At 36.6% G+C, this 13,426-nt stretch overlaps 1 protein-coding gene across 2 annotated transcripts in view; it reads left to right on the top strand.

Moving 5' to 3' along the window:
• The window catches only part of LOC100022977 (zinc finger CCCH-type antiviral protein 1), a 105,205-nt gene that overhangs the window by 71,433 nt on the left and 20,346 nt on the right, over nt 1–13,426 (top strand). Inside the window, exon 12 of one of the 2 annotated variants that reach the window (XM_056799755.1) lies at nt 8,179–9,198. The exons of the other annotated variant lie outside the window; for it this stretch is intronic. Within the exon in view, the coding sequence (XP_056655733.1) occupies nt 8,179–8,436 (258 nt within the window). The 3' untranslated portion in view covers nt 8,437–9,198. Of the gene's footprint in view, nt 1–8,178; nt 9,199–13,426 lie in introns of those variants that run through there. 2 annotated transcript variants of the gene reach the window in all.

The raw sequence follows: 13,426 nt of genomic DNA, 5'->3' as shown, positions 1-13,426 counted from the left end.
GCTGTGGTACCCTCGAAAAGTCCCTTAGTCCTCTTTGCCTCAGTTTTTCCATCTGTGAAATGACCTGGAGAAAGAAATGACAAATCATTTCAGTGTCTTTTCCAAGAAAACCCCAAATGGGGTCACCAAGAATTGGTTACAACTGAAAAATCACCGAAGAACAAATACCATATTACCATTTATGACAAAGAAGTATAAGATATCATAACATTGTATAGAAAGCCATTGATAACCTAAACCACATAGTTACTTTTAGAGTTACATACAAGCCGTACCCGTGCAATCCAACATTGGGCACCGTTGGGAATGACCACCCTCCACTTTATATAGCATACTTAATCTTGACCATTGCCTAAGTAGTCCCGATGATTGGTTGAAGCTGTTTGTTGCCTAATAAGTGTCAGTCCTCTAAAAGTATCTGACAAACGTGGGTGATGGTGTAAACCTCAAAATTTCTCAGACTTATGAATGTTAGGGGTTTCCCCCATTGGAGAATCTTCTACTTAAAAAAATTCCCCAGCAGATGGTGAGAGGGCTCCTTGCCTTGGGAATATCCCTACTCCACCCTACTTAGGACTGCTTTAGGACAGAGAGCTCCTTGAGAACAATGAAAAGTACTTTGATCCATGCTTATGGAAGGGACAGGAAGTTCTTTGAGTCATGACTGTTTTAGAATTGATACAATGCGGGGGCAGCTGGGTAGCTCAGTGGATTGAGGGCCAGTCCTAGAGACGGGAGGTCCTGGGTTCAAGTCTGGCCTCAGACACTTCCCAGCTGTGTGACCCTGGGCAAGTCACTTGACCCCCATTGCCTAGCCCTTACCACTCTTCTTCCTTGGAGCCAATACTCAGTATTGACTCCAAGACAGAAGGTAAGGGTTTAAAAATAAAAAAAAGAATTGATACAATGGGATACTAAGTACCTATAAAGGTGTGGCAACTTGTAAACTACTTAAACCTAAAAGGGTGATAACTTATTCAGAGGTTTTTTCTAATGAAATTTGTCGACACAGCAGCATTTTTTCCCTGACTTCCTAAAGAGATTAAAACTACTCAGCTGTGAATTCAAAATGGGCGGTCCTTTAGAAACATCTACAGTGATTGGTAGATGTAAGGACTTAGGGGAGATGACAGAGAAGATTTTGCCCTAAAAAATAAGAGCTCAGGGAAGAGCTGGAAAGTCATTCTGAAACATTCAGATTGGAGAGACTCATTCTGAGGAGACTGATTCTGAAACATTCAGATGGAGGAGGGAGCTGGTGAAAGTAGCTGAGATGCTGCTGGCCTGGTGTCATTAGAAATCCTTACTTAGACAGATCTTATGGTGAGTTATAAAAAACTGACTGATTTCTCTTTAAGACTCAGGTCTAGGTCATATTGGCTTTGAGGTCCTTCATACTTATTCCTTTTTTACTCTCTCTCTCTCTTTCTTTGATTACTCATTGTATTGTTAATTAAAATCTCTATAAAACCCAATTGACTTGTATTTGAATAATTGGGAATATTTCCCTGGCGACCACCTTATATTTGATTTTAAACCCAAGACACTGTAGTGAAACATATTTCTGCGGTCAAACTTACTCACCCTCTCTTATATCTATCACAATTTATATCTTCCACTCTTTTAACCACTACAGTTTAAGACCTCAACCATTTTAAATTTCACAATGGCGGGTCAGTATTCTCCTTGAACATCCTTTTCCTATTCCCCTTAGGGGCCTGGTCTGTTCTTAGGTGACTTTTTGAGTTTCTCGATGTTTCAGGAAAGCTCTTGACACGATCTCAGGACCCTGTCTGCACTCTCACTGGCTCCAAGAATTGGTGCTCCCTTTGGGCTCCTGAATCAAAATGGGATTTTCCATCAACCATGACCAAATCACTTTGATTTCCCAGCCACGTTGTTTGGTGATAGTACTCTGTTTCTTCCTCATTTCAATCACTGAGTTCAGAACTGTAATCAAGCCATAACCAGGAGATTGCTTTCCTCCTTGGATTATACTTAGCTGATTCCTTATTGTTCCTCCCTTCCTGCTTATCAATGTTAAAAGAAACCTTGATTTGGACTTCACCCTGATCAATAAGGGAAATTCAGGAAAAGAAAGGTACAGTAATTTTATTAGTACACCAAGGCAGCAAATAGTTAGAGGCAGCCAACCCTGATTTGAAACTTCAAGCTGCTTTTATAGACAGGAAGATATAATGTTCACATAAGGATAGCTAGTGGTATAGAGATTAGATTTCATTTAGTTTAAGTCATTTATAGGGAAACGAAACTTTTAGACATAGAGAAGACTGAAATTCTGAAGCTATAGACCTCTGAACTTAATTCATGATTTAGAGTGTTAAAAATGTCAGTAGTAGCAGATAGAATCAGTTACAAAATACATTCATTTTAATTTTTATTGATTTCACACTTTGATCAATGGGGAGAGATAAGTCTCCGGTGGACTACTTAGATATAAACTAATTCTATAAGATTTTTAACAGTCATTATCAGTAGTACATACGTTTTTTCTTGTAAGTTTGGAATAGACTTTAATACATCAAGCAAGGCAATGTCTAAAAAGAATAATGAGATAAGACTGAAAAGGCTCTTTTCCTATGGGTAACAGGCTTTTTTCCTGCAGCCAAGTGAACGAAGAAGAGGAGTTCACTCAGGGGTCACCTGAAATGGGTAGTTGTGTTTCTGCTCTGACTTGGTGGGTCTTAATGTAGGTTTGTGATGGTTTCTCCTGACCAGTTAATGTAGGAATAATAAAATTGATTACTTTTAATGCCATAGTTAGAGTGGTTAAATTTTAAGAGTGGAGATATACTCACTTATGTCTTGAGCCAACTTCTCAATTTTTAAATGAGAGATAAAAACTCCTTGGAATGCTCACCATGGACTCATTTGAGAGAGGAGATTTATTTACATGTCCCCGAGGTAATGAGAAAACTCAGCAAACATAATACCACAAACAAAAAGCCAAAGCAATACAATTCATGGTCATCATGTTTCCTCATACTCTAATAACCTAGTCCCAATATCACTTTAATCAACACATTTCATCTTAAGCCCCAGATGGCCCAGATAGTTGTCTGGGCCCTTGAAGTAGCTTCTTTTGGACATTCTGGAATAGATCTTATTCTCGGTACAAGTCTCAGGGAGGCTTCTCCTTGAAGTTCTTTTTCTCTAGTTTCAATTTACTTGTAGAGAATACAAAAATACAATTTACTACAATCCTCTAAATTTGATTTTGCAATATCTTGTTCTTGTGGTGAAAAAACTGTTCAATGAGCTTTATGATTCTGTTCTTATTAACAAGTATCATCAAATTAAGAACCCATAATTCACCTAAAGCTTCAGAGATTTTCAGTTATTACATACTACTTACTTTTTCTATCTTTACCTAAAACCTTGTATCAGATATAGATACACCAGCAAGTTAAAGGAAGAGTCTTAGAAAGAATCTATGAGAAAGAATCTGACTTGTAAAATAGGTCCTTCTTTAATTTTTATTTAAATTATTTTTCAATAATAATAATATCTATATATTATTTATAATTGAATTATCAGACATATTTCAAGTAGGGTAAAGATTATTTAAAATTTCTCATATATTCTAATTTCTAATCCTTTTATTTTCTCAAATTTTGCTACTTCATTCTATTAAAAATCTTTTACTTTGTGGCTTAATAGAAACCTTTTTCTCCCTTATGAGGAAGTTTTCCCCATGTTATAAACACTAGTGAAGACATAGGAACAAGGTTGTCACAACATCAGGACTTTTCCTCCAAGCCTAAGCCTAAGGTCACAGAATTACTTAATGTGACAGGATAAAGCATCCTTTGTTTTGTTTGTTTTCAGATTAAGAATCACACTCAATATTTTGCATCAGCCAAAGTTCCCAGGAAAGTATCAGAACCAGATTGAGGACTAACTAATTGGGAAACATTCCTGATCAAAAGCAAAAAGCAGAGTTAGGAAACTTGAGTCAAGAACATCCTACCTTGCTCATGCAGGGTCGTCTCCTCAACTTTTCCAGGCATAGACATCCACTGATGGCAGTGATCAGACCCCACTCCCATTGGGCTGCACTTGGCATTTCCCTGGAATGGCGAAATATTGACTTATCAATTCAGACAATTCATACCTGAAATCAGAACTCATGACAATATAAAATTATTGTCCCAAGAGATTTTACCTCATATAGTAAGATTTCACTAATCACTGCTTAGAGATAGGTTATAATGTTTTTTTCATGTTGCAATAAGTTAGCAATGAGCACATGTTTATGAATGAAGAATGATCACATTCTGGATTTTATAAATAGTGAATATATGGGAGTTGACTCAAAACTTCAGAACATGTTAACTAGATAAGCTTCCAAACTGGACTGACTATTATCTTTTTTTTGCAAAACTAAAATTTTTGAATTTAATGTCTGTTGTTACTGAGTTGGCTCAAAGATGTAATGCCAATACTTGCTATTCATTAACATGCAATTTCCTAATTTTCATACATGGTTGCCAGATAATCTCAGATAAAACTCACTCTTTACTATATGCAAACTTAGAAATTTCCTCACTTTGACTGGGATGGTCTTTAGATTCTCAGACCTTATAACAAGAATTTTTCAACCTGCTGTCCGCCCAACTAATAAGATCCTATGACTTTGCCTGAATAGAAAATCCTAAAAACATCACAAATAAGGACAGCTTAAAAGGTCTTTGCAACTTATTATCCATTTTAGAGCAGAATATGCCCAATTTAATACATTAGAGATTTCAAGTATTATTTCCACATTCTTTTCCAGCTCAATTCATAATCTAGTAGTATCTAGGTTAAAAGAAAAATTTTAAAACATTACATGAAACTTTATGCCAGTCGAATTAAATCAGTTTATTTAAATGTGTTTCTGGATTCTCTTATAAAGCAAACAATTTTGGCTTTCTATAACAATTAAGTTTAAAAAAACCAATATGCAGTAATTACATTTAATACAATAATAACTAACATTTCTGTATTACTTACCAAGTGCCAGGTACTATATGTCATTTGATCCTTACAACAAACCTGGGAGATAGATGCTATCATTATCCTACTTTACAAGTGAGGAATCTAAGGCAAACAAGTGAACTAACTTGTTTACAGTGACACAGCTAATAAATCTTTTGAGATCAAATTTGAGCTCAGTTTTTCCTGATACTTGAAGTTTTTCAAACATATTGCCTTAATGCTAAATATCAAATGTATTTTGCATTAAATTCTGATTTACCACAATTATCCTAATAGGAAAATCCAATTCACTTTAATTGAGACTAGAATAAATTCAGTCGTATCTGGATCTATATTGGGGTGCTTTTCCAACAATTAGTTCAGTTTAAGTTGGAACTGGTATTTTGGTCTCTGTTCCTCCAACCCCATATAAAAAGATGGCAGAAAGCATGGAAATCAAATGTGTAATGCGTTTGAAATGAAGGATGAGGACCTTATTACCAGGGTTAAAGAAACAGGTGGCCAAAGACTGCTGATCTTGAGTCTCCTGAGTCCAGGGACTAATCAGTGGTTGTGTCCTCTCTTGGGCTAATGCTAGTCATGACATCATGACAGCTGGTTCTTTGTGGGGCCCCCTGTGATAATCTGGAGGGTGTCACCCTTATAATAGATAATATTGAGGGGGTATATTTGATGGTTACTGGATAACTTAATACATCAGGCAGTTATCTTCCTTTTTGCCTACCCTCCTCCCTCTATACCTCCCTTCCTCTCTCTTCCAGCCTCCCTTCCTCCCCTCTGCTTCCCTTCAGCTTCTCCTCTTCTTCAGCCTCCTTCTAAGTCACTCAGGGTGAGCTATGATGTTTCAAATGATATAGTCTTTATCTTCTTTTATCTCAAGTAAGGGGTTTATTGGGGAAGACAAGAAAAGGTAGAGAATGGAAGTAAGAGGGTTGGAGGTTTCCCTACAGTGAGTCTTAGGTTGGAGGATATTGAGAGAGATGGTAATTCAGTCACTACCATGAAACAGAACAAGTCAGAGAGAGATATATGGACTATTGTCCTTCTTCTTCTGCCTGCAAATCAGTTAGGCCACCTCCAACAATTATCCCAAGTCCTAGAGATAAACCCAGCTTCTTCCTTCAAAGTCACCACCATCAGCCAAGAAGCCCAGAAATCAGTCAGCAGTTGGCTCTTGCCTTTAACTATTTTCCAGTAACATTCCAAAAATGAAATCTTCCTTTGATTGACAGCTGATCAACCTCCAGCTTTTGCTTCTTGTCTTGCTGCATGCCTTGTAATTTCTCTCTTTTCCACGCCCTCTAGTGTGGCCTCTCACTCAAGATTCCTGAAAACTCTTAAAGTATGCTTCCTTTTTTTAAAATAAAATACACACACACACACACCTCACATTGCCCCCCCACCTTTTGTTTTCGAAATAACCTATTTCCCATTTTTAATGTCTTCTCCTCCTCTGTCTTCCTTGATCATCCTCCTTCACAAGAGTCATCCAAATCTTTTAAAAAATTGTTAAGAGTGCCATGGTTTTCTTTTTGAGAAATTTGGATATTATGGACATAATGAGGGCAGTCTCCATTTGAAAAGTCTTCCCAAAATTCCTTTTTTTTAGATCTTTAATTCTGGTTTTGAGAATGAGCAGTTGATGATAATCAAAGATCTTGTATTCGATCTGGCCAATTTTTTGTCCCACAATTATCTATATACTCAGCCCAGTCCCTGCTGAACTTTATTGCTTGAATTTTGGACCTTCTCAGTTGAACTGGCAGTTTTCTCTTGCCCCAAGCTTTCAGAGCTTGCCCAAGTCGAAGGTATACTCTGGCCAGATACCCTAATAATATACTATCCCACTGACTTTCTTGTCCCTTGCTGATCTGGTGTCTGGCAAGACCAACTACTCCACCTCCTTTTGTTTCATGTAAGCTTTCATTTTTCTTTGTGCACCAATGAGAGAGAGAATCAATTTTGGGCTTGGAACCTATTTCTCATCTGTCAAGGGTTTGGGGAGTTTAATTCTCCAACTACTTCCTGCCTTACTAACACCCCCTAAACTCCACTCTGACCATTGATCCACTGTGAGATCAGACTAAAATCTTGAGTGCTGACTGGGAAGTCAGAATAGGCTCATTCAGAGATTTCCATCTGAGAGAATGATCCCAGGGGCCATGATGGTTAAAAACTTGGTTTGCCTTATTCAAAAAGGCAAAACTTGGGAAAAGAAAGATAAAAAATATTTTTATGGCATAACAAGGCAGCAGGCTAGGTGCTACCAGCTGAATTCAGAGTGGTTCTACTTTTATAGCCAAGAGTAAAATAACTTCCATAAAGGGTCCAAGATAATCGTGATTGGTGCACTGTTCAGACCACAATCTCCTGAAGGCATCCAGTGTCTAAAAGGTTTAAACATGGGGTCACTCAGACTGATTCTGGCTGACTTCACACACCAGGACATTCGATCAGTTTCCCAGAAAACAACAGATGGTTCTGATATATTTCTTTTAATATTTTTATCTCATTAACTCCCCTGGTGTTTGTGATGTTTGTTTTAATATTTATTGTTATGTGAAGTCATTGCTTTCTGTTTAACTCATCCTAATTAATTTTAAGGAAATTCAGTTCTTCAATAAGGCTTACCATTGATTATTCTAAGCAATCAATTCACCTAATTTGTCTTTTAACTCTGTCTTTTCCTTTATCACATGTTATAACTTTGTTTCATGTTCAACTGTAAAGAATTGTTGACTCAGTCTGTGAGTCTTCTTGAGGATTATATAGTTCTAGATTTATACAGCTGAAGTAGTCTCATCCCTAGAATTTGGCACAATTCTCATTGATTTGCCTTGCAAAATTAACTTAAAGCAGAACAAAAGCCAAGGGAAGGAGGCAAGATAATTATCTTCTATCTTTCTGTCTTTTTCCTTCCTTTATTATGCAGATCTATCAGTAGCAACAATAAAAAAATAACCTAACCAAATAGCCCTGGTTAGACCTCTAGTGTTTAAATTTAAAAGCTTTAGAAATTGGCTTATCATGTATTTTCGGAAAGACATATGTTGTAGAATATAAAACAGTTCCAAGTATTTCATCCAGTATTGTGCCAAAAACATCCCTCTTGCCCCATGGTGGCAAGATCTTTGCATGTCAGAGTTTCTGACACCTTTTGCTTCTTACCTGCTTTAGATTCCTTCATCTTCTGCAGCATGTGAAAGAAATTGTTCTCTGGTCGAAAATACTCATGTGAAATCAAGAAGTAAACGAACACATGGAAAGATAGAGAAGCTGGTCTCAATGTGGGAAAACCTTCAGGTTGCAGAATTCCATAAAGAAGAAAATAATAAAGTATCAGGAGAAGCAGAAACTACTGATAGTGACAACTCAGAAAGTGAAAATGATTTTAATACATTCCATGCAACAAAAGTTGAGTTAAGTGAGTTTTGAGGGTTTTCTTCCCTTTCTTTCTTCCTGTCTGCTTTTCTGAAATTCATTGCTTCTTGTTTCAGAGAGAATAGGTCCAATGTTCCTATGGTTTTATTTGTTTGTAACTATAATGTGACCTGTTTTTTGCCAAGTTTCTGCCTGTTTACCATTAAGTGGAAAAAAAAAAGAATACAACCGAAGCCAAAATGAGATTCTGTATCTGTGTTGTTAGTAGCTAGTTATTATATTTGAAGAAAAAAATAAAATTTTCTTTTGTATATATAACTAGCAATTAAGTTTTGTTTGAATAAACTATACTTTAAAGTTTCATTTCCCTAACATGATTATTTTGTGAGCTAGTCAGCTTATATAAGATGTCTTTACATTCCCAAACTAATTGTGGCAGTGGTATGTGGTATTTTATGTCTACATTGCAATATTTGAAGCACGACATGTGAACCTTTCACTATAAACAGTGTGTATCAGCTCAGATATGCTACCTGTCTTTAAACTTACTGAATGGTATTGTGTCATTATATTAATTGTGCCATTATATTAATTATTCAGTGAGGGAGGGTAATAGCTAAGTTGTCCACCTGTACTCTTCTCAAATCACCAGCCCAGTGGTCTCTTTAGAATCTCTTAAACATGTATCAGAGAGTTCTCAGTGGCTGAGAATTGTAAAATGCAAACTGGTGGAGTTCAGAATTTAGACTAAGGGATCATGAAATACTGCTCAAAAATCTATTTAAAAAATAAATATTTGGTTCTATGCCTACTTTACACTTTGAATTTTTCTTCTCTGTCCAAAGAGCTTCCACATTTTCAGAACACAAGCAATTAATGTACCATGTGGACTGATGTAGTTCATAAATCACCCTACATTTCAAACAGTGGATGGGGTACTTGGGAGGAGATTGAGGAAAATAGTTGGGGCTGAGATCCTTTCATCTTCATTTTTTCTAGCTACTCAATCAAATGGGATTGGCAGTAACTAGTAGCCCCTATGATTACCGCTCACCTATACTACATTGCATCTCCATCATCTGTATCCCTAGAGTGGGTGGATTTGGTCTATGCATGTGATCAGCTCCTTCTCCTGTGGTTCTGACTATTAATGGACGAAGTCTTGGTCCAAGGTGACTCTGACAGCAGCTGCTGCCCACCCCATGTTAATCTGAAATACCCCAGGCTATCCTGAAAATTTTTTTGCTCGAGGTACCTTACATGCCCTGTAAGGAATCTTCCCAAGAGTGAAGGAAGAGTAATAGGAAAGTCCAGACTTTTCGTAGGGTAGTTGGTGTGGGAATGAGGGAAAGTGGTGGAAAACCAAAACCTTGGTTTTTTAATAACTGTCATTATCACCACATAGCATCAACAGGGAAAATAACATTTTGAGTCTTCTTAATCTTTAACAAACAAAATTTTTAGACCCTAAGTTAAGAACCCCTCATTTAGATAGATGAGATCTCAAAGAAGAGATCCAAGTTATCCATGTGATGAGTCTACCACATTATACAACAAAATTATTTGTGATTTAAAAAAGGAATTTTTACACTTTTAATCTTCCCCAAAAGAGATTTCTGTTTTATTCCCTTATGGCTTCACAGTTCTCCAATGTTTTACATTTTTAAACTTTAATATATCTGATTGTCTTTTTCAAAAAATCAAATAATTGAGCCTGAATAAAATTTAGATGTTTTACAGGATGTTGTAAATGAGGTGGGTGGAATGATGATGGCCTGCTAGAATATGTAAGAACTCAGATCCCCTGTAAATATTTCAGTAAGACTAGAACTGTACAAGTCTAAAAGGAAATAAGAAAAATCATCTGTAGACTCCTAAGGCTTCTAGGAGACCCTGAGATAAACAAGTCAAGATTCATGAAAACAAAGTAACACGCAGTATTAAGGTGCTCTGGGTCAGCTGCAGTATTATACTGGGAGTCCTGAGACCAGTGATGAGAGAAAAGCCCCAGGCAAAGAATAGCGGAGGGTATCCTTTTAATTTGTCAATGCTGGATCCCATCACAAGGAAGCAACCCTGAAGAATTCCAGCTGGGGCCTGGCAGGGCACCAATGGTCTTGAGCCCAGTGATGGAGGAAAGGCCTTCAGCAGGGGTCAGGTCAAAGCATCCCCCAAACCTGGGGAGAGAGCCCAATGTATGGAAGTAGCTTGAGCCCAAAAGCCAAGGGCAAAGGACCCTGGGTAGAGCTGGAGATCTGTGGTAAGAAGCAACCCAAGTCCCTTAAAGAAAGGACCTAATCTAGGCCACCAAATCAAGGACCAGGAAGTCCCTTCCTGTGCATTTCAAATGTGGACCTTGATCTTCCAACCTAAAGACTATTGATAAGTTTAGCAAACCAAGGAAAATTACCAATACCAAGAAGAAATATTTTGGTTTGTGAGTTGCCCAGGGAGTAATCCTGCAGGAGAATAGCAACCCCACAACACAAGTAAAGCCTCAGAGAAAAAAATGTTCTTGACTACAAGGATTACGAGAGGACCTGAAAGAAATGAAATAGTTGCAAAATGGAATAAGTAAGGAGAAAAGAATGACAAAGAAGTTAAGATCTTAGAAAAAATAGTGAAGAACTTTAGCCAAGAATTACATCCTCTTAAAATTGGCATGGGCCAAATCATGAACAATGACAACTCATAGGAATATCATCCAAAGTCTAGAACTTAACAATAATAAAAAAAATACCACTCCAGCCTGAAAGAAAGAACTGAAGTTCAAAGTGGCCACAGTAGATCACACAAGACTTGGGTAACTGTCATGATTCAGAAGAGTACTTGGAATACAATATTTCAAAAAGTTGAGGCTTACAACCAAGGATAATCTTTATCGGGCAAAACTATGTAATATGATGGGAAAGATAAATCTTAATAAAATAGAAAATTTCAAAGAATTCTTCATTTAAAAGTTCAACGCCAAGTACATATTTCAAAATGAGAATGCAGGCACCAAGAAAAAAAGAAAGATACACTTATTTGTTAAATTGGAAGTGGATATATGGAGATGGTTTTTTTGTAAACAATGGGGGAATAAGAAATGTTTTCACAAAACTAGGGCTTCTACAGAAAAGTTAAAGTGACAGGGCTACTGGGGAGCTCTATTTTGTTTTTATTCTCAGGAAAAAAAAAACAAAAGAAACAAGGAATTGTAATGAATAAGGAAAGGAATAAAGAAAAGGAGATCACAATAACAGAAGATGTTTATCAGATGAAGAGTATATAATGATGAAGGAACTGGTCAAGGGAATGAACATGCCATTAACTTCACTTTCATCTGAACTGGATAAAGGAAGATTGCTATATTAAACTCAAAAGGGAAATAGAGAATAGGGACAAAGAAACACGGTTTGAGAGGGTAGGATATGTAAGGGAATGATGATAAGCAAGACATTTGAATTTTGGAGAAAGGAATATGAAAGGAGATTAAAAATGGAAAAGTAAAAACCTGGGATTAGAGATGGGGCAAAGGAAACAGAAAAATTGCAATGGAGAGGAAAGAGGCTATTTAATTTATATTACAAGTATCTAATTCACTTTCTTATGACTTTACTTGTAAATATGGAAATGAAGATAAAGAGAAGAAAATATGCAAGAGGATAGGATGGAGGGAAATATACACATAACATAACCATAAATATAAATGGGACACACCCATAAAATGAAAAAAATAAAGCAGATGAATTAGAAATAAAAACCTGACAATGTTTACAAGAAACATATTTGAAACAATAACATAAAGGTGCTAAAGCAAAATGTATTATATTCCACCTGAACTAAATAACAAGAGATAACAATCATGAATTCAGATAAGGCTACAGTAAATATAAGTAAGATAAAAATAGACAGGAATATAACATTGTCAAAGGTAGCAGAGATGAGGAGTTAAAAATATGTGTTAATTTATAGAAATATAAAATTTGTTAAAAAAGAGAAATAGACTTTAAATAACCCAACATTAGAAAAAGATATTGAACAAAATGAATGCCCCAATAAAAAACCCTAGGATCAAATTAATGAGAATTTATTAAATATCTTCTATGGTTAGCCATTGTACAAGGTGCTGACATTTCCAAAAAAGGGCACGAAACATAATATTCTCAATAGCTTACTTGTATGGTACTGATCCCAAAGCCAGGCAGGTCAAAAACAGAAAGAAAACTAGACCAATCTCCCTAATGAATATAGATGCAAAAATCTTAAATAGGATACTAGCAAAAAGACTGAATAGCTTACTTGTAAATGGAGGAGACAGTGTAGAAATAACTAGGTACAAATTAGACATGTACAAGATAGATAATTTATGGTACTAAGATGAAGACAGAATGAGAAAGGTATCTTGGAGAAGGTGAGAATAAAAAGAAGGTAAAAATCAAGATATAAGAGAAAGTGTTTCAAGCATCCAATTAAAATGTTGGGAATTGAGAAGCAAAAGTGCCACATTCAAGAAAGAACAAGGAGTCCAATCTCATTTGTGAAGGGAATTGGCATTTATATGGCACCTACAATGTGCCAAGCACTGTACTAAGCACTTAAAATGTCTGATTTGGTCCTCACAACAACCTTGAGAGATAGATACTGTGATCCCCCATTTCACAGTGGAGGAAACCAAGGCAGATGTTATGACCATCTCCAAAGTCCCACAATTAGTGAGTGTCTCAGGACAGATGTGAAATCTTACCTTTCTGTCTCCAGACCCAGTGCTCTAATCCACTTTGCAACCTAGCCACTATCTAGGCTCCCTGCATCACACAGTACATGGTGGGAGTAAGGTATAAGGAAACTTTTAAGGTAGGAAGGGGCTAGGCTATGAAGGCCTTTGAAAGCCAAATGGAGGATTTAAATCAGATCCTGAAGGCACTAGGAAGCCATTGGAATTTCCTTTAAAAAGATCTGTATGACACTGGAGGATGAATTAGAGTGGCAGAAGACTTGAGATATTGCTACTTTTGCTAATGCAATAGTCCAGGCATGAGTTGATGAGAACCTCCACCAA

This window comes from Monodelphis domestica, chromosome 5 (genome assembly GCF_027887165.1).
Source record: "Monodelphis domestica isolate mMonDom1 chromosome 5, mMonDom1.pri, whole genome shotgun sequence".
Classification (NCBI taxonomy): Eukaryota; Metazoa; Chordata; class Mammalia; order Didelphimorphia; family Didelphidae; genus Monodelphis; species Monodelphis domestica.
This window is presented reverse-complemented; position numbering and strand designations above follow the sequence as displayed.